Source organism: Odocoileus virginianus, chromosome 2 (genome assembly GCF_023699985.2).
Source record: "Odocoileus virginianus isolate 20LAN1187 ecotype Illinois chromosome 2, Ovbor_1.2, whole genome shotgun sequence".
NCBI classification, from domain to species: Eukaryota; Metazoa; Chordata; class Mammalia; order Artiodactyla; family Cervidae; genus Odocoileus; species Odocoileus virginianus.
Window position 1 is genome coordinate 96,457,229 of NC_069675.1, and position 27,445 is coordinate 96,484,673.

Sequence of the window (27,445 nt, forward strand, 5' to 3'; positions counted from 1 at the left end):
TCCGCCCCTCGGTCCCGCCGCCACACGCCGCGCGATCTCGGACCAGGCGCCCGCCCCTCCTCCTCGTCCCTCGTTGGCGGCCGCGAAGCCCTAAGCCGGCGGGAGCCGTGTGCTCACCATGTCGGTCGCGCTCAGCAACAGGTTCCAAGGTAGGCATCGCGGTCCCCCCGCCGGCCCGCGCCCCTGCCCCGCCCCCTGGCCTGCCGGCCCGCGCCCCCCACCCACCTCCCCCGGCCCGCGCCCGGCGGCCCTGCCCGCCACCTGTGCGCGCGGGACGCTCGGTGGGGTCTGCGGCGCGCGGGGAGTGGGCGCGGGCCGAGGGCGCGCGGCCCGGAGAGAGACTCCCCCGGCTTCCCCGGCCGCCTCTTTGTCTCCTCCAGGAGGGAAAGCCTTCGGTTTGCTCAAAGCCCGGCAGGAGAGGAGGCTGGCCGAGATCAACCGGGTAAGCGCGCGCCGCTGCCTTGCTTTTCCAGCTCCACGCTGCCGCCCCCAAATCTCCCAGCGCCCCGTGGGGTGGGTCCCACCTCCGTCTGTGAGGCTGTGCTGCCTGCAAAATCAACCCCCACTCCCTCTCCATCTCCCGGGCTTTCCCCAGTTTCCTCCCTGCAGTCCTGTCCCCGCGCCTCCAGGTAGGTCCCCCTCCAGCCCCTCCACCTCCCTCTGGTCTCGGGTTGCAAGTTGTTCGTCTCAGACTAGGGAGGTGGGGCCCTCTCTGGAGCTCTGATGCCAGCCCGGCTCACCCGCCCCCTCTCCGCCGGAGCTGGCCTGGGATCCGCTGCAGGGACTTAGCACTGGAAGGGCCCCCGATGTCTGAGTTGTCCCCTGTTTCACAGCAACGGAGGGAAGAGAGGCTCAGAGAGGTGAGGTAGCCGCCCAAGGTGGCACAGCAAGTCTGGGTCAGGCTGCTGTTAGAACCCCGAGCTCCAGACTCACAGGCCAGTGCTCTCGCCCCCCCAGAAAATGTTGGCCTCCTGCCTGGTCCCCTCCGCTCCTACAACTCCTTCTCACTCCAGCGCATTTAGGAAAGGTTGCCTTAGAGACTTGATGCTTTTCATCCTGATCCTGGTGGATTTCTATAAAGAAATCCTTCCGGCTCTTGCCAGACACACAATGGGACGTTTTAGACCTTTGCTTAAACACTACATTTAAACTCTAGAAGAAAGGGAAAACTGTCAGGGCCTGCCTGGATTGGTCAGAACTCGAAGGCAGCACCACAAGCCCTGGGCTCAGATCTGGTCTCCATTGGGTACCAGTTCTGTGGTCCCTAGCAAGGACTTCTCACAGAGCCTGGGTCCCAGGAAGGGCTCAATAAAGGAAAGCATGTCTTGTGATTGGTCCAGCACCTGGCCCGGCAGGAGAGAAGGCCTCCACGGGTGATACTAGGATGACTTCTTCAGGAGGATGTCCCAGGTTTCTAACTGGTGGCAGTCATGCCCACTGAAACAAGGCTGGACATTACCCCTGCTGGTTCCCTTGGGCTGCTGTGCATCCAGGATCCAAGTGCGGCTCAGAGTCCCCAAGTGGAAAGCAGTGAGGGTCAGTGGGGTCCTGGGGGGAGGTCGTGTGGAGGTGGGTCCAAGGGCTGCGGCACAAATGTAGTATTAACTCTCACCCGGGGCTTGCAGTCTGATTTCCATGGACTGTCTGGAACTAGGCAGCCTCCCTGGTTTCATTCCCCCGGCTATAGGAAACCCACAGAGGGCTCTGGTGACCCCAGGGTCCCGCCAGGTTAAACTCTGGCCCCCTCATCATCATCCTGCACCTGGCCTCTTGGTGCCGTCTTGAGTGCAGCTGGATGTCCGAACCTGGACGTCTGTCTGGCTGGGACTCTCAGGGGTCCAGGCTACTGGGCTCCCTCCCAGGTCCCTCTGCAGCTGGCCCAGCCTTGGTGTTGGCTGCTTTTGCCCTCTGGACGGGAGCCTGGAACCCTGACCTCATACAGCCCCCTGGGCCACTCAGCCGGCCGGGTTCCAAGCCAGTTGAATCCACCCACAGCCAGAGGACCCCGAGCCAGGACAGCTGGAGATGGGGGAGAGGTGACTAGAGTTGGACAGCAGTGGAGCTGAGAGTGCATGGGACTTCCCATGCCAACCCTGCCCTTAGGGGATGGGGCGACTACGTGGGGTGGGGGTGAGGCAACAGGCGGTTTTGGGAGGTGTACTGACTTGGCCCAGGGGAGGGACTGTGGCTCTCAGGGGCCAGTCTGGACGGCACTGAGATTGGGGATGGTGAACAAGAGAGGGCTATGTCTAACCACCTCGGGACCCCACACCCAGAGGGGGCAAGCAGCCGGCCAAGGCCGCACAGAAGCCAGTGTCAGAACTTCAGGTCTAGTGTCCTTTCTCTGCCTGGATGCTATTCTGAGATCCACTGTGTGAGCCCAGCCTGGGCTGCTGGGATCTAGGCTCTGGGCTCCCAAGGAAGGAGGCGCCAGGATCAAACCAGAAGCTTGAGCTGTTCCCCACCACAGCAGCAAGTTTGTCCCACCATAGTTGAGAGTCATGGGTAGAGGCGGGTGTTCACTGGCTCTGTGACCTTGGGCAAGCCTCTTGAGATAATGGTAATATGTTTGTTGTGATTTTTCAGCTGAGATAATCTATGTAGAGTACACAGGAGAGCTGCCTGCTATCTTGATTGTTATCATTGGTTTGTTTGGGACTTCAAGGTGCAGGAGTGGAAACCGGGGGCAAGGTCTGAGATAGGCTGGCTGTTCAGCCTGAACCAGACCCCTTTGTCTGGCAGAATCTTATCTTCCCCTTCCTGAACTGGGAGCAGAGATACCTGCTCTGTTCCAGGTCCCTACAACGATCCTCACTAGAGAGGATTAGATTGAAGCTCCTTGCAGACTTTCGGGGAGTCACTGTGTTTGAAGGTCTGAGTCGGTTTCACACATGGCCATGGCCACGGTGGAAGTTCCCTAGGGTGGATGGATTCTTATTGTTGTTCAGTCGCTCAGTTGTGTCTGACTCTTTATGACCCCATGGACGACAGCACACCAAGCTTCCCTGTCCTTCACTGTCTCCCAGTGTTTTGCTCAAACTCATGTCCCTTGAGTCTATGATGCCATCCAGCAATCTTATCTTTTGTCACCCCCTTCACCTCCTGCCCTCGGTCTTTCCTCCCATCAGGGTCTTTTCCAATGAGTCAGGGAACCATATTGGCAGCCCAGATTGACTGCCTTTGGGGTGCAGCTTCATTGCTCCACTGAAGTGGGGTTTTGGGGGGGCTGGGCTGAGCAGCTGCCCGGTGGCCCTTTGGAAGCTGGAAGGCATGAAGGTCGGGGCTTCATGACTCACTGTACGTGTTTGGGCATTGCTGTGCCTGCTGCCTGGGGCAAAGCCCAGTCTGACGACAAGCTCTGGGGGCTTCTCTGGGCCAACAGTTTCTCTGTGGCCTTTCTCCTCCCTGGGATGGGCCAGTTTCCAGAGGGCAGCAGGGTAGCTCAGTCTTGGTTATTGTTATTATAAGGGATTCAGGAGTCACAAGAGAAGGAACCTTGGGTGGACCCAGAGGTCCTGGTGGAGCTGTATGAAAATGCACTCTTTGGGGTTTCACTCTAGTTTTTGCTGTCATTTTCTGTGCAATGGGTGTGTGCTGGGCAGTATGCCAGGCGTGCTTGGGACATTATCTCGTTGGATGCTCACTCCAACCCTGCCAGAGTCTGTTCCCATATTGCACGAGGCAAGACTCAGAGGGGCTGGATATACTACCCGGGTTTAAACAGCCACACAAGGCTTCCCAGGTGGCTCAGAGGGTAAAGAATCCACCTGGAATACAGGAGACGCGAGTTCAATCCCTGGATTGGCAAGATCCCCTGGAGGAGGGAATGGCAATCCACTCCAATATTCTTGTCTGGACAATCCCACGGACAGAGGAGCCTGGTGGGCTACAGTCCATGGGGTCGCACAGAGTCAGACAAAGCTGAAGCAACTGAACGTGCACACGCACACGGGTAGCCACACTTGACTCCAGCCTTTTCTGTCCACCTCTGAGCTTGGCTGGGGCTCCTTTGTGGGCAACCCCCCATGCTGCGTCTGGGTGTGTGTGTCTGTGTGTGTATGTGTGTATGTGTCTCTGTGTGTGTCTGTATGTGTCTGTGTGTCTGTGTGTATCTATGTGTGTGTGTGTCTGTGTGTATTGTGTCTCTGTGTGTGTATGTCTGTGTGTGTCTGTGTGTGTGTCTATGTGTGTGTCTGTGTGTGTCTGTGTGTGTCTGTGTGTGTGTATCTATGTGTGTGTGTGTCTGTGTGTGTGTATCTATGTGTGTGTGTCTGTGTGTGTGTCTCATGTGTGTGTGTCTGTGTGTGTCTCTGTGTGTGTCTGTGTGTGTCTGTGTGTGTATGTGTGTGTCTGTGTGTGTGTGTATGTGTCTGTGTGTATGTCTATGTGTGTATATGTCTGTGTGTATGTCTATGTGTGTATGTCTGTATATGTCTATGTGTGTGTCTGTATGTGTGTCTATGTGTGTGTCTATGTGTATGTCTATTTGTGTGTTTGTGTGTGTATGTCTATGTGTGTGTCTGTGTGTGTGTGTATGTATGTGTATGTCTCTGTGTGTGCGTATCTGTGTGTGTGTGTCTGTATATGTCTATTTGTGTGTGTCTGTGTGTGTGTATGTATGTGCATGTCTCTGTGTGTGTCTGTGTGTGTGTGTATGTCTGTGTATGTATGTGTGTGTGTGAGTGTCTCTGTGTGTGTGTGTATGTCTGTGTATGTCTGTGTGTGTGTATGTATGTGTATGTCTGTGTATGTCTGTGTGTGTGTGTCTGTATGTGTCTGTGTGTGTATGTCTGTGTATGTCTGTGTGTGTGTATGTATGTGTATGTCTGTGTATGTCTGTGTGTGTGTGTCTGTATGTGTCTGTGTGTGTATGTCTGTATATGTCTATTTGTGTGTGTCTCTGTGTGTATGTCTGTGTGTGTATGTATGTGTATGTCTCTGTGTGTGTCTGTGTGTGTGTGTATGTGTATGTCTGTGTTTGTATGTATGTGTATGTCTCTGTGTGTCTGTGTGTGTGTATGTCTGTGTATGTCTCTCTGTGTGTATGTGCATGTCTGTGTGTGTCTCTGTGTATGCGTATGTATGTGTATGTGTGAGTGTCTGTGTGTGCATGTATGTGTGTGTGTGTATGTCTCTCTCTGTGTGTATGTATGTGTATGTGTGTGTGTCTCTGTGTGTGTATGTATGTGTATGTCTGTGTGTGTGTGAGTGTCTCTCTCTGTGTGTGTGTGTATGTCTGTGTATGTCTCTCTGTGTGTGTATGTATGTGTATGTCTGTGTATGTCTGTGTGTGTGTGTCTGTATGTGTCTGTGTGTGTATGTCTGTATATGTCTATTTGTGTGTGTCTCTGTGTGTCTCTGTATGTATATGTGTGTGTGTCTCTGTGTGTGTGTATGTATGTATGTGTGTGAGTATGTGTGTGTGTCTGTGTATGTCTCTCTGTGTCTGTGTGTCTGTGTGTGCTTGCGCGTGCGCATTCTTGGCTCCACTGGAGCCGCAGGACCTCCTACCCCCCTACATAGCTGACATTCCCTGCGCCCTGATGGCATGGCAGGTGACCCCGGGTCAGCCAGACCTGGCCTTATATGGCAACGGGACAGATTCTTTCCAGCTTCTTGCAGGAGCCGAGGAAGCTGCGGGACTGGAGGGTGCCCCTCAGGGTGTCTGCAGCCGTGGCACACAGCAGGAGGAGCCTGGAGGGTGGTGAGAGCTGCGACTCGCACCAGCCAGAGGCCGGGGGGCTCATTCACAAAGGAGCTTGCGCTGTGCTTTTGCTCCAGGCCTGGTGCTTGGCAGTGCCTCATCTCACCGACTCCTCTCAGTGGAGCGCGGGATTAGGCGGATGCTCAGCAAGAGTCTGTAAACGTCCTCGTGAGACAAGGATTACTCGGCCACCCACTTTAGAGATGAGGAAACAGAGGCTCAGCCAGGTGAAGTCACCTGCCCAAAGTCACCCAGCCAGGAAGTGACAGAGCCGGGATTCTGCCTCCAGACACCGCCCATGGCTCGGCCTGGCCGCTGTCCACCGGGTGGCTGTGGCCTCACTATGACACAGGCCTCTCTTGCTTATGTGGATAAGGATCTCTGGCTGCCATCCCGCCCTCTCAGCCCTCCGGGGTCGAATGAAGGGCACTCGGCATTCCCTCTAGCATTTTGGTGCCTGATGGTTAGTCAGAGCCCACATGCCACTTGCGCCAGGAACTGGGCACAGCAGGCCGCCTAGCTCTGCCCAGGGGGTGCTTCTCCCTGGTCCCTCCCCCAGCAGCAGGAGACCTGACCTGGCACTTCACAGGTGTGTCTCTTGTCCTGTGGACTGGCAGTGCTACCCTGTCCCCTGCCCAGGTGAATGCCCAGCTGGCATCGCTGGGCACCCGTCTCTCTTGCTCTTCCTTAATATATTATAAGGGAGATGGTGATAAGCAGCCACATGAGTCTCTGAGGATTCAGTGTCCCTGCAGGTCCTGCCCCTCTCGACCTCAGAGTGGCCATGTCACAGGAAGCCGGAGATGGAATTTCTGCAGGGTCTGCTTCATTCGGGCGGTCAGTGGGGCCTTTTTCTCCAGCTGCCCCGTCTATTGGCGAGCACACCATGTCTGGATGAGGCCCCAGAGCCACGTGGGGAATGTGAGCCTGTTGTCCTCGCGGGTGCACATTACAGGCGCCTGTTACACACCAGGCCCCAGGCTGGGCATCCGTGACCTGGCCCTGGCCCTTTAAGAGCCTGTGGGGTGCATCAGAGGCCACAGTGCCAGGCATGGTGCCACCTGTCCTTGGAGTTTTCGCCCAGGGCTTCGGCCGCTGGCCCCTTGTATGGCCTCCAAGATGGTGATATCTGCCCGCCCTAAAATTCTGCTGCAGCTAATACATAAAGACGTGCCTGGAGGGCCGGGAGCGGGCATCCGGGAGCAAGTGCTGGAGGTACCAGCCCAGAAAGGGAGTTATGTGGGGTTGGAGGGTGGGACAGGCAGATGGCAAGGATTGGGAGGCCAGGACACAGCATCCTGGGGCTGCCAACCCCTGCTGGTTTGGAAAACAGCCCCTTCTGGGCATGAGCTCTCAGGGGGTGAGGGGAGACTAGTGTGCATTAGAGGGTATAGATAACCTAGAGAGGCAGCAGTGAGCCCATGCAGCTGTGGGCACCATCCCTGGGGTCTGAGATGGGTGAACTCTGTCCTCTGTGGATGGCCTATTACTACCAGCTCAGCCTGGTATCCAAGGACAAAGCCAAGTTTGCCCTGGAGGAGGAGAGACCAGCGGGTCAAGGCTTACCAGGGTGGCTTGATGGCACAATGCGAGAGAGAGTCGTGGGTGGGCCTCTTCTCTGCCCTTCCGCTGTGCGCAGTCGTCTCTTGGTGTGGCTTGAGTTTGGGTGATGCAAACACACAGTGATAACTGCAAACCCTTAGTAAGTATACTGGGCTTCCCTGTGGCTCAGACAGTAAAGAATCCGCCTACAATGCAGGAGACCCAGGTTCAATCCCTGGGTCGGAAAGATCCCCTGGAGAAGGAAATGGCTACCCACTCCAGTATTCTTACCTGGAGAATCCCATGGACAGAGGAGCCTGGGGGGCCACAGCCCATGGGGTTCACAAAGAACTGAACATGACTGAGTGACTAGGCACACGCACTGTAAGTATACTAGAAGTGAGGCTTTTTCTATGCAGTTCACTCCTTTAATCTTTATACCAACCCAGTGAGGAGGTTCTGTTATTATGGTTCCATTTCACAGATGAGGAACCTGAGGCCCAGAGTTGTAAAGCAAGTTGCCCTGGGCCACAGAGCTATAAATATTGGAACTGGGATTTGAGCCCAGGCAATCCAAGTCAAGCTCCCTTCCCCATCCCTCTGTTGAGCACGCCCTGCACTTGCTGGAGGAAAGATGGTTTGGTCAAGACCTTGCCCTCTGAGGCCTCAGTTTCCCCAGCTGTCGACAAAGAGGACCAGCTGGATCTCTGAGGAGTCCCTTCGGGATTCTGTGACTGGGTGGATGTCGGAGCAGCTCTGCCACGTCTGGGGGTCTGGCCCGTGGGCAGTGACCTCCTGGTTCATGGCTTCCTGTTTTCGACCCCAGGCTCTTTCCAGCTTGCATTTCCTAGTTCTTTGTTAGGAACAGACCAGGCCCCCAAGGGCTCTAGACTGGCTACTCTCAGAGCCCAGGGGGCCCCTGAACCCCTCAAACCTGGATGCTCTGACAGCAGTTTGTGCAACCTGAAAAACTGGTCTGTGGGGACAGTAGTTTGGAGTGGGAGCTGGGAATGGGACTAGAATGAAACATCTGCACACACACCCCTTCTCACCCCCTAGAGGGCTATAGAGTGGTTCCCTGGCCTCTAGAATAACATCTTTCTGTAGCTTCCCAAGAGGAAATATTGCCCAAATCCCAGTATTGACCTTCTTTGCCCGGAAACCTGTGGCCAGGCCTAGTTAGGGGCAGGGAGGGAGCTGGGATGGTGAAGGCAGATAGACCTTGAATTGTGAAAACACTGTGATCTTAAGTAAGCTGAGCAATCTCTCTGGACTTCTGTTGTCTTATCTGGGAGATGAGGACACCCGGAGAGGGGAAAAGGCAACCATACCAGCCTGAATTGGGGGAGGGGGTTTCCTTCCTAATCTGTTTAATAGTTGATGATGGTCTGGATGATGAGCTGGGGGTTATAAGTGGATCGAATGTATAGAAACATTAAATGATAATATAATAAATTGTTGTTCAGTAACTAAATCGTGCAACCCCATGAACTGCAGCATGACAGGATAATAATAAATTGCTAATTTTTTTTAACGTTTACCAAGTGCCAGGCACTGAGTTAAGCCCTTTAGGTATATTTACCTACCTACTATAATACTTAGGACAAGCCTATGAGGTAACTGTTTTTATCCTTCCCAGGTGGCACAGTGATAAAGAATTCGCCTGCCAAGCAGGGAACTTGGGTTCAATCCCTGGGTCGGTAGGATCTCCCAGAGAAGAGAATGGTACCCCACTCCAGTATTCTTGTCTGGAGGATTCCAAGGACAGAGGAGCCTGGTGGGCTGCAGTCCTTGGGGTTGCAAAGAGTTGGACACAACTAAGTGACTGAGCATGCAGAGATGAGGAAACTGAGGCCCAGACAAGTGAGGTCATTTCCCCACGGCACTCAGCGTGTTCACACCTAGGCATTCTGACTCCAGCTTGCCCTCTTGTTTTTGTTTTTGGTGGTGGTGGTTTAGTCGCTAAGTCATGTCTGACTGTTGCCACCCCATGGACTATAGCCCTCCAGGCTCCTCTGTCCATGGAGATTCTCCAGGCAAGAATACTGGAGTGGGTTGCCATTTCCTTCTCCAGTTTCTGTTTTTATTTTTCTTCAAGCACCTAAGGTGACCTTCTAGTTCCATCTCCTCCGCTTGGGGGCCCAGAGCTAGGGCAGGGGCTGCTGGGGTCTGGAGAAGGCACGCACCCAGTGGGCTGTGCCCTGAGGCTGGGCAAGGATCTGGGGGGAGGAGCCCGGAGGGAGGAAGCTGTGGGCTGTGCGTGAGCAGGGACCAGGGATCCAAAGCTCCGAGGTGGGGTGGGAGCTGGCAGCCCAGCCAACAGAGCTCCTGTTCCTGCCTCCCGCCTTTCTGCCTCCCCGCCCCCCTGCCAAAGGCATGGTCCACGCAGTTGCCCCAAGCCCAAGGTCAGCATGCGCTGCCCACTCACCCATAAACAGGTCAGCTGCTTCTCCCGCCCATAGTTGCCCTATGGCTCAAGCATTTGTCACCGCTGCCTCTGAGGGAAAATTCATTCCAATCTCAGTCCTCTCCAGCCTCTGTCATATGCATAAACATGCTTTTGCAAGAAGCATGCCTTTTCTGTTTCAGGAGGGAGGATGGAGAAAGGCTTCCTGGGCTGAATGCAGTCCTCCCTGTTCACTCAGGGTTCACATTAATCGAGCACCTACTCTATGCTGGGAATTGTTGGGTGCTAGGCTAGGTATCCGTGGGGCAGAGAGAGTAAACACGTCCTCCTAGAACCTGTTACCAAGGACCTGCCTTCTAGCATTCTTCCAATGCCCACTGCCACTTCCTTCCTTCTACACCTCACCTCTGCGCAGGGAGGGGACCTGAGCCTCTGTTGTGGAGTTTAATCCCAGCCCAGCCACTTGCTAGCTGTGCTGCCTTGATGTTCAGTCGCAAAGTCATGTCCGACTCTTTGCGACCCCACAGACTGCAGCACTCGAGGCTTCCCTGTCCTCTACCATCTCCCAGGGTTTGCTCAAACTCATGTCCATTGAGTCTATGCCATACATCCATCTCATCCTCTGTCGTCCCCTTCTTCTCCTGCCCTCAATCTTTCCCAGCATCAGGGTCTTTTCCAATGAGTTGGCTTTTCACATCAGGTGGCCAAAGTATTAGAGCTTCAGCTTCAGCATCAGTCCTTCCAGGGAATATTCAGGACTGATTTCCTTCAGGATGGACTGGTTTGATCTCCTTGCAGTCCAAGGGACTCTCAAGGGTCTTATCCAGCACAGTAACTTGAAAGTATCAATTCTTCGGTGCTCAGCCTTCTTTATGATCCAACTCTCACATCCACACATGATAACTGAAAAAACCATAGCTTTGACTAGACGGACCTTTGTCGGCAAAGTGATGGGTCTACTTTTTAATATGCTGTCTAGGTTTCTCATAGCTGGAGAAGGGAATGAAAACCACTGCAGCATTCTTGCCTTGAGAACCTCATGAACAGGATGAAAAGGTTACCTTGATGAGCAAGTTGTTTATCCTCCTTGAGTCTCAGTTCATTGACCCTTCCTGCAAATATTGGCCAAAAAGTTCGTTTAGGTTTTATTACAGGAAAACCACTTTTTGGCCAACCAAATATTGACTGAGCACCTACAGAGTAGAACCCAGCAGGGGCAGACAGATAATGGACAACACCCTTAATAAGTATTTACACTGTAAATTGTGTTAAGAGGTAACTCTTAACACAATGCAAGGTGTTATCTTAAGGTGGATTGGAGTGGGGGCGGGCTCTGCAGGAGGCTGTGTGGCATTGAGAGGGTGACAGTTGAGTAAAGACCAGAAGGAGCTGACATGTGCGCTCCAGGCAGGGGACACAGCTGCCATCCCACGGTGGGAGCAGAGCTGGCAGGGGGAAGCAGAGATAGGAGGCCAGGATAGCTGAGGCACCCACTCTGGGGGTGAGGGCTGCGGAGTATAGGGCAGAAGTGAAATAGCATGGTAGATGGTGATCAGTGCTAAGGAGGAAATTGGCTTTATCAGTGAAAAGACAATAATCTTGGACACCGAGGGCTGCCTGCTGAGAGCCAGGCCCAGGGTCAGGTCCAGGGAGGCGTGTGGCTCTTAAGCATCCCGCAGTTCAGGCTGAGCTCTTGCATTTGTGTCTGATTTGTCTCCGAGACCCAGGACAGAGTCCTACCCCTTGAGTCCCATCTGTCTGGAATCTGTAGAGCTGAAACCTTGAAACTCAGACTGGGTCTTGAACCCACAGTCTTTTAACCAAGATCACACACCTGGTCTCAGGACTTAATGAAGCTCAGGTTCTCCATGTCTCATCACAGAAAAAATTCAATGAGAGACAAAGGGATAGGTAAGAAGTGGATTTACTTAGAGAGAAACACGCTCCCAGGACAGAGTGTGGGCCATCTCAGAGGGCGAGAGCTGTGGCAGGGTACCAGCTTGTCAGTTTTTATAGAGCTGGGTAATTTCATAGGCTAATGAGTGGGAGGAGTATTTCAGCTATTTTGGGGAAGGGGTGGGGATTTCTAGGAATTGGGCCACTGCCCACTTTCTGACCTTTAAAGGTGAGGCTCAAGGTCTAGTGGAAGTCCACTCGGCCACCATCTTGGACCTATTTGGCTCTAACCAGTTATGTTGTGTCCTCAGGCTGTGTCATTCTTTTAAAGTCACCCCCTGCCCCCTTCCCTCCTTTTTCAGAGGTGGTCAACACATATTACAGACAGGCTCCAGGTTGGTGCAGGGTTTCTGGTCAGCCAGAAGGAACAGGGGAGTCCAGAGGGCCCCCAGTTCTCTCCCCAGAGGATCTCAGATGTTGGGCTTTGCCTGTGCTTTTGTGCTTCCCCAGAAAGGCTTTCTAGTTCCTAACATGATCGGGTGAAGGGAACACAGGCACCATGTGGTGAGTGGCCTAAATGGATTCCACTTAAAAGTTCAGAGATTGTGAACTTCCTACTTTTACGAAATATCCTTTTCTGAACTCATGGCAACCGTCAATGGTCATTGTTTAAAGACTCAACTTGGCAAAACAAAATCTTGGACGCCCTATATTTGCACTTCCCCCCATTTTTTTTTTTTTAATGTTTCTGCTTTACCCCAGAGGCTGGGCACCCCTGGCTGATTTCTATCTCCACCAGACAGATATGGCATCTGTGACCCCGGGAGGTGCCTGGTTGGCACAGGGTCACGGACAAGACTTAATTGTCCTGCTTTTGGTCAGAGAATGGGGGTGAGGGCAGCAGGGGAGAAGAGCTCGAGCTATGAGAGGAAGCCAAGGGGAAGGGATGGACAGACAGAGCCAGCCGACAGGAGGGCAGTCTCCCAGGCCGCAGGGGAAGGTTCCAGCTCAGCGGAGCCAAATGCAGGCAAGGCTGTGCATGTGCATGGTAATGAGGCTCCAAGTGAGGCTACGGCTGAGCCGGCTGGACCCCATGGGCCCTGGGGCTGCCCTCCACCTACTCAGCTGCTGGAGCCACGGGCCCTGGGGTCCGATAGACATGGGTTCCAAACCAACCCTGAGCTTCTGTCGTGCCTGGGGACCTTGGACGTGTAACATATGCTGACCTCCTTGGTCCTATTCTGATCTGCAAACTCAAGTAATGGTGGCTGTGAGAACTGAATGGGATCGCATAGTGCCTGCCAAAAGCAAAGGGGCAATCAGAGGCCCCCTGACCCAGGGAGAGAAGCCACATTGGCTGGGGGGTGGGGGTGCCTCCTACTCTGTCAAAGGGTTCTGAGTTAGTGGGGAGGAACTTGAACCCTCGAAGGGATCAGAGGCTGCCCCACACAGAGTTGTACCTGTTTACTGAGCAAGGACGTTTGAGCCTGGTGCTAACTGCCCACAGAGGGTTGTCTCCACTGGGGGGTAGGTGCCTGAGAAGGTAGGTACCTGTGTGCCCATTTTGCAGCTAGTAGGAGGAGGCTGAGATCCAAACCCAGAGAGCTTTATCCTAACTAAGGTGCTTGTCATTCTCCTACTCTACATTCCATTTACAAAGACTGACTGGAGAGGTAGTGAGTTCCCTGTCCTAGGAGATGTGTAAGTATAGACTTGGTCATCATCTAGTGGGAGATGATGGCAGGAATTATAAAAAACAGGTTGTGTGATTGACCCAGATAATTTTTTTTTCATTTAAAAGATCACTTATTGCACTACAAGTATATATTTATATGGGATGTTCTACAGTTTAGAATTAGAATTTTGTAAACTCCTCCAAATTAACTTGTAAGATAGTATTTTTCAATAGTAGTTGGCCTAGTCATAACAGGAAAACTGTTCAAGAGAATGATAGAAACCCAAGTTCAGTATCATGATTACCTCTGGGAAGGGAGAGAAATTGGATTAGGCAAGAGCAGAGGGGAGCTTCAAACTGTGTATTAGTTAGACCTAGATAATATTTAACATTTTACTTTATTTTAATGTTTTTGGCCACACTGCATGGCACGTGTTCAAACAGGGATGGAACCCGAGCCCTCTGCACTGGACGCGTGGAGTCTTAACCACTGGACTGCCGGGGAAGTCCTCTAACATCATGTTAAACAGGGACTTCCTGTAATTTTACGATAAGGACCTTGTCTTACCCTCCTCGGTCTCACCTGCTCCCAGGATACCTAGACCAGAGCAGTGTACACTGTGGTCCCTCAAAAACTGCTGAAATAATGAAAGGATGGAGCCACAGCCATGTCCACATGGCTCAGTGAGAAAAGCAAGGTCCAGGGAAGTAGAGGGAAAACTGCAAACTCTGGTGCTGTGATGGGAGCACACCCTCTGCTTCCTCATCTGAATGCAGGTTCTAGGGCCACTTGAAGATGAGCAACGAGGGAGGTAAGACACAAGAGACCTGAGTTCGAACCTCGGGTCAGGAAGATCCCCTGGAGAAGGCAATGGCAACCCACTCCAGTATTCTTCTCTGGAGAATCTCATGGACAGAGGAGCCTGGCAGGCTACAGTCCATGGGGCCGTGAAGAGTCGGACATGACCGGACAATTAACACTTCCAGTTTCAAGTAAGACACCTGCCACTGTGACCAGCCTAGCTGGTGCTAATTGTTAGTTTTTGTTTTAAAGTCGGATGAATACCTGCTCACTGCCCATTTTTAAGTGTTGGGGTTAAAGATGCATGCGCTAAGTCAGACGGAACTGAGCTGAAGCTCTGGTTCTGTGAGCCTCAGTTTCCACATCTGTAAAATGGGAATAGTAATTATAGCTACCTCCTGGGCCCACCAGGAGATCCAGAGTGAACGTGTGGGTAAGTGCCTCATTCTGGGACTGTTGTTTAATCCCAAACCATCTCCCCTCAATGCCATCTGGTTCTGAAAGGGCTCATTTGAGTTTCTCGAAGCATCTGAGGGGAAGGCAGACCCTGTTTTACAGATGAGGACACAGGTGAGGGTAAATGACCTCTGGAGAGAGAGTAATAATATTAATAATATAATAGCTGTTGTTTGTTGAGCTGCCAAGATTCATATATATATATATATATACTCTCCTTGGATTTGCAGACAAGAAGAAGTTAACGATAGTTATACCCATCTGGCAGATAAAGCAAGAGAGATTCAAAGAGGGGTCAGTTGGCTCAGGATCACCTACTTGAGAAGTCCTCGCTAGAACCACGTGACTCGCCTTTGCGGCTCACGGCGTTGTGGAGCTTGAAGCCGGGGTGCGCAGAGGGGAAGCCCGGGTCCCTGTACCCCGACTTCGGAGGCTGAATGAAGGTGCTCTGTCCTCCAGAGCAGAACCGCCGGGCCTCGCCCCCAGCTGCTAAACAAACTTCCCACCCACGGGCCGGACCGTGCAGGTCTGCCTCTGAGGGTTGACAGGAGGCCAGGATAAACCCCGAGGCCTCCCGCTCTGCCCGGCCAAGCCCGGCCACCTGGCGGGAGAGGCGGCACCGGGCAGGGAGCCCGTGTGCTGGTGAGCTTTGCCTGCTGACCGCCTGCTCCGCGCTGTCCTCTCCGCAGGAGTTCCTCTGCGACCAGAAGTACGGTGACGAAGAGAGCCTGCCGGAAAAGCTCGCAGCCTTTAAAGGTGAGCTGGGGCTGGCTGCCCGCCGCCCCCAGGAGAGCTGCATGGCCCCCTGCCCTCACGCATAGCGTTCCTCACCCACGGGGGCGGGCTGCACCCTAGTTTCATCCAGAACACCCCTCTTCCAGGCAGACTGTGAGACGGGGTGCCCAGCCCCGGGGACACCCCTCGCCCGCAGGCCCACCCTGGCCCTCTCTCCCCGCCGCTGCCCAGCGTGGCTCAGCTTGGCTCCTGCCTGCCTCTGCCCAGGCCCTCCCCGCTCGCTCCCGGGGCCCCAGGACACAATCGGCTCTTTGTCACCGCGCTTGCCTCCCCTCCTCCGCAGTGGAGCGTCCCGGGAGCCCCTGCGGAGAATGGACGTTTGTGTCGCCACAGTGGGGCAGGGGGCAGAGTTTCTGCCCATTGAATCCCCGGCAGCACGGGATGAAAAGAAAACAGGGCCCAGGAGCCCGCGCGGGGCGGGGGCGGCAGAAAGGTCCCTCTGTTCTGGGCCCCGGGGCTTGATTCCCAGCCAGCGACTCGAAAGGAGAGGAGCCGTGCACAGAAGGAGCCGCACAGACCCACCTTCGGTGCCCGGGAGATGCACTCTGGGTGTGGGAGCCCTGGGTGCGCTGGGGGACCACTCGAACTTGGCATTGTGGGCATCCTCGCTGCTCCAGGGCAGACAGCCGGCCAGTGCTCCTCGGACCACTTACAGCTCAGCCATCCTTAAGGCGGGACACCAACCGCTGAGCATGTGCTGAGCACTGACCTTGTGCTCAGGGTTGCAGATCTCCCTGCCTCAGCCCAATCCAAGCCGCAAGGAGATGGTGCAGATGAAGAAACTCAGGCTCAGAGAGGTGCCATCATTTGTCTGGGGTCACACAGCTCACTTCTGGCAGAGTTGGGGCTTGAAGCCGTATTGGTCTTACTCCAAAGCCTCTGCTCTTAACCATTACACAATTGGTGCTTTTTACATCATAAAGAAAGAAGAAAGGAAGGAAGGAAGAAGGAAAAGAACTAGAACACGGACACTCCCGCCCTGGCCGGGCCTTCTGCCCCTCCCCTCCTGGTGCCAACGTAGAGTGGCTGGTCTCTTTCCTTCTCCCTGAATAAAAACAGGGTCACTCTTCAGAGGTGGCTCTGCGAGGAGGGATAGAGTCCCAGGGGCTAAGGTCCATGCTCCTGGTCCTCACTGGAATGTAGGATGGGGTGCATCCTGGGACCACAGGAAGGTACCTCGGAAGTGAAGGGGATGTGGAAGTTTTGAATCACTCACTCATTTTATGAGCCCTACTAGGCACCAGGCCATTTGGGGGGGGGGGGTGCACAAGGAACTCACCGGATGGCCTCTGGCCAAAAGAGCCGCGTCCTCTGGGGGAGGGGTGGTGAAGAGAGAGCAAGGGAGTAGAGAGTGTGTCCGATGACAGTCGTGCTTTGTGGGGGTGATGGGGCCCAGTTAGAAAGGCTGGGGGCCCCTGAAAGCAAGAGGAAAGGCCCTGAGAATCCCTGGAGGGACATTCCAGGCAGAGGGGTGGCAAGGCTAGAGCAGGAGCAGGTGGGAGATAGGCCAGGCGCCGCAACAGGCTGCTGGGGGGAGCAGGGGGATGGGGGGCATCGCGGGGAGAGGCAGGCCTGGAGTCTGGAGGGCAGACACTTGTGAAGGCCATGGGGCCTTGCAGGTCCCTGGGAGGACCCTGGCTTTCTCATGCTAGCTGCTTGGTGCAGAAGAGACCCCGAAGTTTCCGCCCCCTGTGGCAGGGGCGACCTGCCCAAGGCCATGGGACTTCCCTGCGCACACTGCCTTGTCAGGAGATACCAGGCTCACTCCTCCGACCCCTTGATCCGGGAGGTTGAATTCCAAGTCTGTAGTGAGGTTTGCGGGGAGTGTCTGGGTGCCCCTGGGCACTATACATGCCACGTTGTGGTCAAGGGCAGGTCCGTGGGCATTTGTCCCAAAATAGCATCAGGTTCTCAGTGGTACCCATGAGCCCCCCACAAAAGGTCAGAACTGTGGGGACTTCTTAGCCTGGAGGTTCTCGCACCCAGCTGCCCATCTGAATCACCCGAGATGCTCTGAAAACCCACCAGTTCCTACGCCTAAGATCTGCTTCCCAAATTCTGCAGATCCGCCTCCCCGGGGCCAGGCATTTACTTCAGTGTGTTCGCAGATGGTTGGGATGCGGCCAGCCCGCACTGCTGGGGGTCTGGGGGAAAGCAGCTGTCCATCCTGGCAGAGGGTCAGAGTGGGCCCCTGGCACCTTGCTCCACCTCGCCTGCTCTCAAAGGGTGCAGCGGGGGTGAGCCCTTTCTCCAGCGACAACAGCTGAAATGACAGGACTTGCATCGAGCCCCCAACGTGGGGTGAGGGGGCTGGTGTGGGCCCCCTGAAGACCCAGCCAGTTACCCCCCAGGGAAGTCACTGGGGCCCTGCTAATGCCAGTTTTTGCTCTGTGATTTCCAGAGAAGTACATGGAGTTTGACCTGAACAATGAGGGCGAGATTGGTGAGTGAGACCCCGGGGCACTGGGCCAGGGGGAGGGGAGGCTGTTTGATGGGGCGGGGGTGGCAGGTCTGGGGGTCCCCCTGCCTCACAGTCTGTGGTTTCCCAGTGGGCCCTCCTTCCAGCTTTTCTCCCCCTCCTCTGTCTTCTCTTGTTTTTCTCCTTTTTGAATATTTTTATCCTTTTTTCTTTAAAAATGAAATGTGAAAATGTTCATCATTCAGTCATGTATGACTCTTTGCGACCCCATGGACTGTAGCCCGCCAGGCTCCTCTGTCCATGGAATTCTCCAGACAAGAATACTGGAGTGGGTTGCCATTCCCTTCTCCAGGGGAGCTTCCCTACCCAGGGATTGAACCTGGGTCTCCTGCATTGCAGGCAGACTCTTTACCGTCTGAGCCACCCAGGAAGCCTCTTTAAAAATAGGGGTTATTAAATTAATACATCATCACCATAAAATGGTTCGGAAATCACCGCAAAGCACAGGGACAAAATACATCACCACAACCCCACCTCCCATAAATAGCTTCCTCCCATTCTTTGTTCTAATAACAAGCAGTTTTATACTGCTTTAGAACCTTTTCTAAAAAAATAATATATTGTTTGTATTTTGACATATGATTCTTTTTTTGTAATATAATTAATGGCTGCGTAATATTCCATTGTGGGAACGGACTATAATTTATTCGGCCAAGGCCTTAGCATCGCCCATTCAGATGATGTCTGGTTTTAAGTCTTACTGATAATCCCATGAAGGACATCTTTGTATGTGAATCTCTGTCCACACAGTTGATTACTTCTGTAGAGTAAATCTCAGGAATTAGGCATTCTGGGTTAAAGGCTTTTGAAGCATGTAGCCAAATCGCCATCCAGAAAGGTCTTGCCAGTTTAGTTTGGCAAGCATGTGGGGAACGGTTCACTCCTTCCTGTAGAGCATTGCCCAGCTTTCATTGAAATGTCCTGGACATCCTGGCACCTCAGGGTTTGACACCAGAGGGGCCCACCCCGCCTCTCCGGGGAGCTGGTCCACCACTCCCCTGGCCCTAAAATTGGCCCCCGCCCTTCCCCTACTCCGCCGGTTGCTGACCCATTGTTCATGGAACAATCTGAAGGAAATTGCCTCAGATCTTGGGAGCCAGGAGGTCAGAGGTAGCAGCTCTTCGGGGTGCCTCCCTTGTTTTTCTTGAATTGGGTTCATTTGTTGGCTTTCTTGTTCTGTGGGCTGTTCTGGGCCCCATCTCCCTTCCAGCAAGGTGGAGCCTGGGACTGTGGGATGGGAGAGGCAGGTCGGGGAGAAGCTGGCAGCCAGCACCCGGGAAAGCAATTTCTGATGCGGGGGTCAGGCCAACTCCCTGATCCCATTTTGCTGGACTGTGATTTCCTGGGTGGCTGGAGCAGTGGGCTCACGGTCACCTGAACCTCGGGCAGCAGCAGAGAAAAAACAGGATGAAGAGAAGCTGTGTTCCAGGGGCGTCCAGTGCATCCTCACTCCACATGATCCCATCGACTATTTTATCACTGATGGCAGGAGGTTCAGAGAGATTAAGGAGTTTGCCCCACGTCCCACAGCCAAGAATAGCAGAACTGGATTCCAACCCAAGTCGGTCTGACTTTAGATGCCCACGTCCCTAACCCCTAGTTCATACTGCCTCTGAAGAGGGCAGGGAGGATGTGATGGGCTTATTCTCCCGAGAGGAGAAAAGTCATTGCCTGCAGTCTCCAGGGAGGGGCCATCCTGCCGGGCTTCTTCTCCCGGCCGGGAGCTTCCCCACTCAGCCCCGCTGCCTGTCCCCACTTAACAGATCTGCTTCTCCTCCGGCAGATCTGATGTCTTTGAAGAGGATGATGGAGAAGCTTGGGGTCCCCAAGACCCACCTGGAGATGAAGAAGATGATCTCGGAGGTGACGGGCGGCGTCAGCGACACCATCTCCTACCGAGACTTCGTGAACATGATGCTGGGGAAACGGTCGGCAGTCCTTAAGCTGTGAGTACCTCCTGCCTCTCCTGGGGTCTCTGGGGGCAGAGTCACTGTGTGTGGAGAGGTTCCTGGCTGGGGCAGCTCAGCCAGTCCCCGGCCAGGAGGTAATTCACTTCTCTGACCTACCGGGCAAGGTTCTTAACTTCGCTGAACCTGATGTCTCTCATCTATCAAATGGTCCCATTAATAAGTACCTGGCCGGCAGAGTGAGCCCATAGCAAAGCCTAGTGACATCAGTGCTCAGTAAGTGGCAAGGGGGATGGTGATGACGATGATGAGAGATGCACAGCTGAGACCTTCTCACCCTCAGCTTCCTCGTTTGTAAAATTACCCTACTACCCCACAGATTGTTGTGAGCATAATCGAGAGCCAAAAACCAGCTCAAAAGGGAGGGAGTGTTCAATCTTGATGCTATTTCTTTTTTTTCAATTCTGCTCTTTAAAAAAATTTTTTTTTGGCTACAGTGGGTCTTTGTTGCAGCACAAGAGTCCTTTGTTGCTTCTCTAGTTGTGGCATGCAGGCTTCATCGCCCCACGGCATGTGGGCTGTTAGCTCCCCAACCAGGGATTGAACCTACATCCCCTATGCTGCAAGATAGATTCTTTTTCTTTTTTTGCAAGATAGATTCTTAACCACTGGACCACCAGGGAAGTTCCTCTTGATGCTACTTCTTGCTATTGAAATGACTGGGAATATTACTTTTGGTCCCTGCGCCTTGGTTCCTTCACCTATAAGACAGAGATGATCATATGTATCTTGCATGAAGTACTGTCCTGAGGGTTAATGACATAATACATATGAGGAGTCAAGTCCAACACCTGGCTGATGGCAAGCGCCTACTGTGTGGTAACCAAAATCCCAGTTTGAACGTACTTCCCCACCAGAGAGCAGCAGAGAAATTCCTTGGAGAGTCCCAGAGTATTTGTCTGGACTGTAAAGGACACTCGCCTGGATTTTATAAGATTAATTAAAAAAAAAAAAATTGAAACATAGTTGATTTATGATATTGTGTAAGTTTCAGGTTTATAGCAAAGTGATTCAATTATACATGTGTGTGCATGCATGCTAAGTCGCTTCAGTCATGTCGCTTTGCAACCCCATGGACTGTAGCCCATCAGGCTCCTCTGTCCATGGAATTCTCCAGGCAAGAACAATGGAGTGGGTTGCTGTGCCCTCCTCCAGGGGATATTCCTGACCCAAGGATTGAACCCACATCTCTTGGGTCTCCTGCATTGGCAGGCAGGTTCTTTACCACTAATGCCATCTTGGAAGCCCAGTTATACATATGTATATGTTTTTTTCAGATTCTTTTCCATTAGGGGTTATTATGAGATAGTAAAAGATGCTTCCTCCTTGGAAGGAAAGTTATGACCAACCTAGACAGCATATTAAAAAGCAGAGACATTACTTTGTCAATAAAGGTCCGTCTAGTCAAGGCTATAGTTTTTCCAGTAGCCATGTATGGATGTGAGAGTTGGACGGTGAAGAAAGCTGAGCGCCGAAGAATTGATGCTTTTGAACTATGGTGTTGAAGACTCTTGAGAGTCCCTTGGACTGCAAGAAGATCCAGCCAGTCCATCCTAAAGGAGATCAGTCCTGGGTGTTCACTGGAAGGACTGATGTTGAAGCTGAAACTCCAATACTTTGGCCACCTCATGCAAAGTGTTGACTCATTTGAAAAGACCCTAATGCTGGGAAGGATTGGGGGCAGGAGGAGAAGGGGACAACAGAAGATGAGATGGCTGGATGGCATCATCGACTCGATGTACTCGATAGGTTTGGGTAGACTCTGGGAGTTGGTGATGGACAGGGAGGCCTGGACTGCTGCGATTCATGGGGTTGCAAAGAGTCGGACATGACTGAGCGACTGAACTAACTAACTAATGAGGCTGGTCAGAGCATTTAGTGTGGGACAGGATGATCAGGAGGTGTGGTAGGAAGACCACACAGGTAAGATCACACTGCACCTGAAAGGCTAGGTGGTAGCAATAGGAGTGTTGATGCTATTAAAATGACACCTAAGATTCAGTGGATATTTACTCTGTATTGGGCAAACATGCCCCAGTCTGCATGTTGACTCCTTAGATTTGTCATTTATGAATTCAACAAATATTTATTGAGCACCACCTCTGTGCCAGGAATTATGCTTGGTGCTGCTGGGGAGTCATGAATTGCTTACATTCTAATGAAGGAAACAGACAAAAACAAAACAAAAACCCCAAACACCAGGCTGCAATGGTGCAGCACACAGAAAAAGAAAGTGGGCAAGAGCAACAGAAAGAGGTGGGGGCAGTGGGCAGGGAGGATCTCATTGAGAAGGTGGCGTCTGACCAGAGCCCTGAGTGAGGGAGATGTGAAGAGATGAGCCACGTAAAAATCCAGAGGAAAGCATTCCAGGTGGGGGAAGCTGCCCGTGCAAAGGCCCTGTGGCAGAACCTGGTTTTATGCTCAAGGAATAGCACAGAGGCCCATGTGCCTGGAGGACACTGAGTGAAGGATGAGTCTGCAGAGGTGGGCAGGGGCCAGGTGATGTGGGCCCTTGTAGTCCATGCTTGGTTTAGCATTATTTGTTTATTTTTGGCTGTGCTGGGTCTTCATGGCTGCGCGTGGGCTTTCTCTAGCTGCAGTGAGCGGGGGCTACTCTTCGTTGCAGTGTGTGGGCTTCCCATTGCAGTGGCTTCTCTTGTTGCAGAGCACGGGCTCTAGGCACATGGGCTTTAGTAGTTGCAGCTCTTGGGCTCTAGAGCACACAGGCTTCAGTAGTTTCAGCACGCAGGCTCAGTAGTTGCAGCTCATGGGCTCTAGAGCACGGGCTCAGTAGTTGTGGAGCCCAGGCTTAGTAGTCCTGCAGCAGGTGGAATCTTCCCAGACCAGGGAATGAACTCGTGTCCCCTGCATTGGCAGGCAGATTCTCATCCACTGCACCACTAGGGAAGTCCCAAGGAGCTGACTTTTAAAAGGCCTGCCCCGACTGCGGTGGAGGAAGAGTGGCAGCAGGCAGGTCATTAGGAGGCTCAAGCACTTGTGCAAGTAAGAAATGAGGTGCTCAGCCTGGAGGGGCTGAAGTGGAGGAGGGCAGGGGCTGTTGGAGTCGGGAGTGATCTTGGAGGTAGAGCTGGCAGGGTTGCTTCCAAGTTTAAAGGAAAACAAGGAGTCTGGTGGTTGTAAGGTCTGGGTTCTGAGTTGACTCAGTGATGAGTGATGGTGCAGTTTGCTTTGAGAGAAGAGCAGGGGGCAGGAGAGAGTTGAGCTCAGTTTCGATGTATTGCATTGGAAGTACCCCTAGACACACAAGGGGAGAGGTTGAGGAGGAAGCTGACTGTGCAGGTCTGGTGCTCAGACAGAGGCCCTTTGTGGATGATCGAACTTTGGATGGGATTCAAAGCCAGGGGGCTGAAGCAACCTACCTAGGGAGGGAGTCCAGAGGGAGGAGGGCACTGTCAGTTGGAACAGCTCCAGGATGTAAGTGCATTTGGCATCATCACATTTAGTTGGAAACACTGAGCATCCGTGGGTTGAGTGTCTTGCTGGTGGCCGTGGGTTGAGTGTCTTGCTGGTGGCACCAGTTGGGAAGGAATAGGGCTGGGGTTCCCTCCTGAGGCTATACCTTGAACCCCCACCCTCCGCTCCCCAGACTTCACTGTCAGAGCAGTGGGAGGTTTTTGAAGATCTGAAGGGGTTATGAGCAGAACCACAGCACAGACTAGCCCTGCCTCCTCCAGGCAGCGTGGTCAGGGGAGGTACATGACCCAGAAGTCTGAGATCTGGAATCTCATCCTGCTTGTGTGGCTCTGAGTCACATTGCCCCTTGGCACCTCAGTATTCTCCTCTGTAAAATGGGACCATCTGCCCACAGAGGGCTTCTGGGAAAATCCCCCTGGAGAGAGGATGCAAAGTTATTCTGTGGTGGACCCTGCAGATGTGAGGGCCGGGATGATCTTTCCCTGGACGAGGAAAAGAGTCCTAATCCTGTTTTGTGTTGTTTTTCTTTTTTTTTTTTTTTTTCCTCACCACTTCCAAAACCAGAGTCATGATGTTTGAAGGAAAAGCCAACGAGGGCAGCCCCAAGCCAGTCGGGCCCCCTCCAGAGAGAGACATCGCCAGCCTGCCCTGAGGACCCCTGCCTGGACCTACCCCGCCCTCCCCACTCTCTTCCTCCCTCCTGATTTTCTCGCCCTTCGTGACTCATTGTGACCTCTTATTCGTTTTGTTTGGTCGTTGTGCGGTTGTTTTTTCATCAGCAGAATCAGTGATCTCTTTGTATAGCACAAATGATCTGCCTTAAAGGGGCCCTGGGTTGGGGAGTCCAAATCGCCTCCCTCTTTTTCCCTGCATCTTCCCTCCCTGTGCAGAAGGGCTGACATTAAACCAAAAACCAGACGGGACAGGGCCAGGCCAGGGAGACCAGAGCCTGTGATTCCCACACTTGAAACTGGCACTCTTTGTCCTTCCAGGTCTCTGAGCTAAGTCCTGACATCCTGGCCTGGCCCTGGTGAAGACCTCAGCCCACTTTCAGAAGACCCTGGAGTTGGGATAAGGCTGCAAGGCCTCGTTAGGGTTTCCTCAGACAGCTCTGTGATTCCAGGGCTCTTGGGTGTGCTAGGATGTGGCCACACAGTGTCCCTCCTCCCCGGCTGATCTCCCCCAGTCCACGCTTTGTCAGTGAGATGACAGAAGGAGACAAGGAGAGGGGCTTGGCAATGTGAGCCCTTCCAGAAGGATCCAGAGGAATCCTCTAATCTTGCCCCCTGGCCACACCTTTATAGGCAGCTCAGAAGGAGGCTGCAGCACCCCCTGACCCTTGCTGAGGCTTCAGAGGTAGAGGGGATCCTGGGGCCTTGGGGAGGGCTTCAGCACAGTCTAGGCCCACCTTTCAGGGAGGATGCTGAGGGCAATAGGGTAGGAGGGTGAGGACTTCAATGCTCATGGCAAAGAGAGGCAGCACACCACTCTTAGGCCAGGAACTGAGAAATAGGTTGCCTAATCTGCTTGAAACCTGACTCTGCTTCCCCATTTGCCTTCACACCTTCCTTACACCATTCATTCCTTCTTCATTCATTCACTCAGCCACTCAACAGATATTTATTGACAACCTGTTACAAGCTTTAAGCCCCCACCCCCACCCCACTTTCTCCTGACATGTGCTGTGCCCACTGTCTCTCTGATTCATCGCTCTGCTTCCACACCACTCAAAACCTTGAGCCTGGGAATTGGATCAGGGTCACCTGTGTTTTTTATTATGGACTAGAGTTTTAGAGCCCTGAGCCATCCTGTGGGTTAGCTGGGGCAGGCCTCTCAGTTCACAGGTGACAAAACTGTGGTGACCCACAGGGATTAAGTGCCTTGTCCAAGGTCAGGGGTTTATTTGGAGATGGGGGATCTGGACTGGGGCCTGGGCGTTCAGATACCCCCTGCCCCTGCCTTGTCTCTGCTCTGGGCTGGCCTCAGTCAGTGATGAAAACAAAGGAAGGGACAGGGAGGGACAGTCTCCTAGGCCAACCCTTGGGGACGGCCCTGGGCCAGGATTCACCCTTCCTAGTGCCTCTGAGGCAGGATCAGCAGGACCCCCAGCCTTGACCCCACCTGTATTCTGTAGTCCCTTCCCCTGCCCACTCAGGACTTAGATGCACTCATCCATTGCACGTTTATAAGCACCTGTTATGGGCCATTACTGAAAAGAACAGACTCATGGAATTTAGAGTCTAATGGGGAATTCAGACCCCCGTGATGAATGTTGGGAAAAAGGAAGCTATGAGGTGACTACACTGCAATCCTAGATGCCTAACTGGGCCCAAGACTGGGCAAGAGTCCTGCAGAAGCCTTTGAAAAACCTTAAATGGGAAGGTCTGGGGCCTGTTGGAGGCTGGAGCCAGTGTGAGCTCCCCGTGGCTCCTTTGACCCATAACCAAGGACCCAAGGAGCTGACTGGAGGCAGTTTTTGAGGAAGTGGAACGGGTAGAGGGTGGGGAAATGGCCAGGTTGGATTAATCCACTGGTCTCGACCAGTTCAGGAACAAGATTATTCGACCATGACTGGCTGATCTTCAGTCTAAGGAGGTACTTCAAATGCATATGCCTAGTTGAAGTTTAAAACCCAGCAAAACATTCCTCCCTGCAAATGTAAAATCTCACCCCCACATCTCCTCCCCTGCTCCCCCCCCCACCCCCGAGATCCTTAGCTGAGCAAGTGTCTGTCTCCACCCCTTCCCACTGCCTCTCCTTTCTGGGACAGGCTGAGACGTTTCAGCAAGGAAATGCTTTCCTTGACCATTCATCACAGTGTATCTGTACCTCACTCAGACAGAAGGGCAGAAGATCTAGGCTTATTGCAGTGGTTACACACTTTACAAGATTGCAGGAAGCCTCTTTGAAGGAGGAGAGCAAGTGGGCGTGTCCTCAGCTTTTTGAAAGGGCAGGAAAGTGTTCTCTCATTGGATGGGGAGTGTCCTGGGAAACCCCACCAGTTCCTTCATCATTTCTTGGAATTCATCTCCTGAAGGGAGAGGGTCTCAAGAGTGGTTCCGGGAAAGGGAGGTCTGCATGTATTTCAGGCTGTGGTTATTAGCTATAGGACTCTTACTTCTTTGGCTAAGGGCTCAGCTTCTTAGATGTTCAGCTGCCTTCTTTCTGAAAGACCAAATCTAACTAATGTAACCAGCAACTTGGGGACTGCCAAGTATGGCTTTGTCCCTGCCATTCAAAAGGAAGGAGTGTGTCGGGCAAGTTCAGGTGGATGCAGTACGTGTGTGTGTGCATGTGAGTGTGTATGATGCTGGATATCATCTCTACAGACTGGAAATAAAACAGACAAACTTATCAATGTCTTGACTGGTGTATTCTGGGGATGGTTTTGACACTCGGGAAATTCAGAAGAGCTAGCTCATATAGTGACAGAGTGAATGAATGTATCTGTGTACCAGGCTGTTAGACATTGAACTTCCTTTACTGCACACAGCAACCCCACAAGTAAGGTTCTACTGTATCAGCCTTGGTTGAAAAAATGAGAAGCAGGCTTGGAGGAGGTAAGCAGTTTGCTGAAAACCAAATAGTAAACGACAGAATATGCCCCCCTGGAGCTGACCCATGTGATCCAAATTAAGAATCTGTGTCCTAGAGCATCTATAATATTCCACTACAAAAATCTCTCTGCTGGACTGTGTAATAGTTGGCAATCAGCATATCCAGACATGCTGAATTCTAATCAGGCTTTCACCACTTGTTGACTGAGGGGAACCGGGGAATCTTGACTTCTCTGTGCTTCTAGTTGCCTCATCAATTAAATGGCAATGATAATCCCTAGGTGACTAGCACGTCTTAAAGATTCAATTACACATGGCTCAGCTGGTAAAGAGACCGCCCGCAATGCAGAAGACCTGGGTTCAATCCCTGCGTTGGGAAGATCCCCTGGAGAAGGGAAGGGCCACCCACTGCAGTATTCTGGCCTGGAGAATTCCATGGACCATACAGTCCATGGGTTCGCAAAGAGTCAAACACGACTGAGAGACTTTCACTTTCACTGGCTCTTGCTCCAGAAATGACTACCTTGAAAGGAGTAAACAAAGCTGATCGCTGGGGCCCTTTAATCTCCCCTTTCAGAACCGGTGCCAGGCTCGCTTCCACTGCTAGCCCCCACCCATCTCGGAGCCTCTCCTCCCCCCGCCCCTTTTCTGGCTGGCTTCACCCCGGCGCTGGCGCTGCAGCCCGGAACCTCTGGTTTTGATTGGCGGCGGTGGCCCCAGTGGATGGCCG

General features: G+C 53.0%; 1 protein-coding gene across 2 annotated transcripts; it reads left to right on the forward strand.

Moving 5' to 3' along the window:
* On the forward strand, nt 1-26,512 carry AIF1L (allograft inflammatory factor 1 like). Of its 2 annotated transcripts, XM_020875579.2 has the most exons (6): nt 28-149; nt 381-442; nt 15,172-15,238; nt 17,679-17,720; nt 19,540-19,702; nt 23,723-26,512. In XM_020875579.2, the coding sequence occupies exons 1-6, from the start codon at nt 119-121 to the stop codon at nt 23,808-23,810; spliced, it is 453 nt and encodes a 150-aa protein (XP_020731238.1). In that variant the 5' UTR covers nt 28-118; the 3' UTR covers nt 23,811-26,512. The 2 variants fall into 2 exon arrangements, with proteins under 2 accessions (XP_070310855.1, XP_020731238.1); XM_070454754.1 differs by lacking the exon at nt 381-442 and having other exon boundaries at nt 1-149.
* The last annotated feature ends 933 nt before the right edge of the window (nt 26,513-27,445 follow it).

Excerpts from the sequence above, each read along its gene's own strand:
- AIF1L (XM_020875579.2), top strand. The coding sequence starts at position 119 with ATGTCGGTCGCGCTCAGCAACAGGTTCCAAG. Across the intron at positions 150-380 it reads GCTCAGCAACAGGTTCCAAG|GAGGGAAAGCCTTCGGTTTG; the intron begins GTAGGCATCGCG and ends TGTCTCCTCCAG. Across the intron at positions 443-15,171 it reads GGCTGGCCGAGATCAACCGG|GAGTTCCTCTGCGACCAGAA; the intron begins GTAAGCGCGCGC and ends TCCTCTCCGCAG.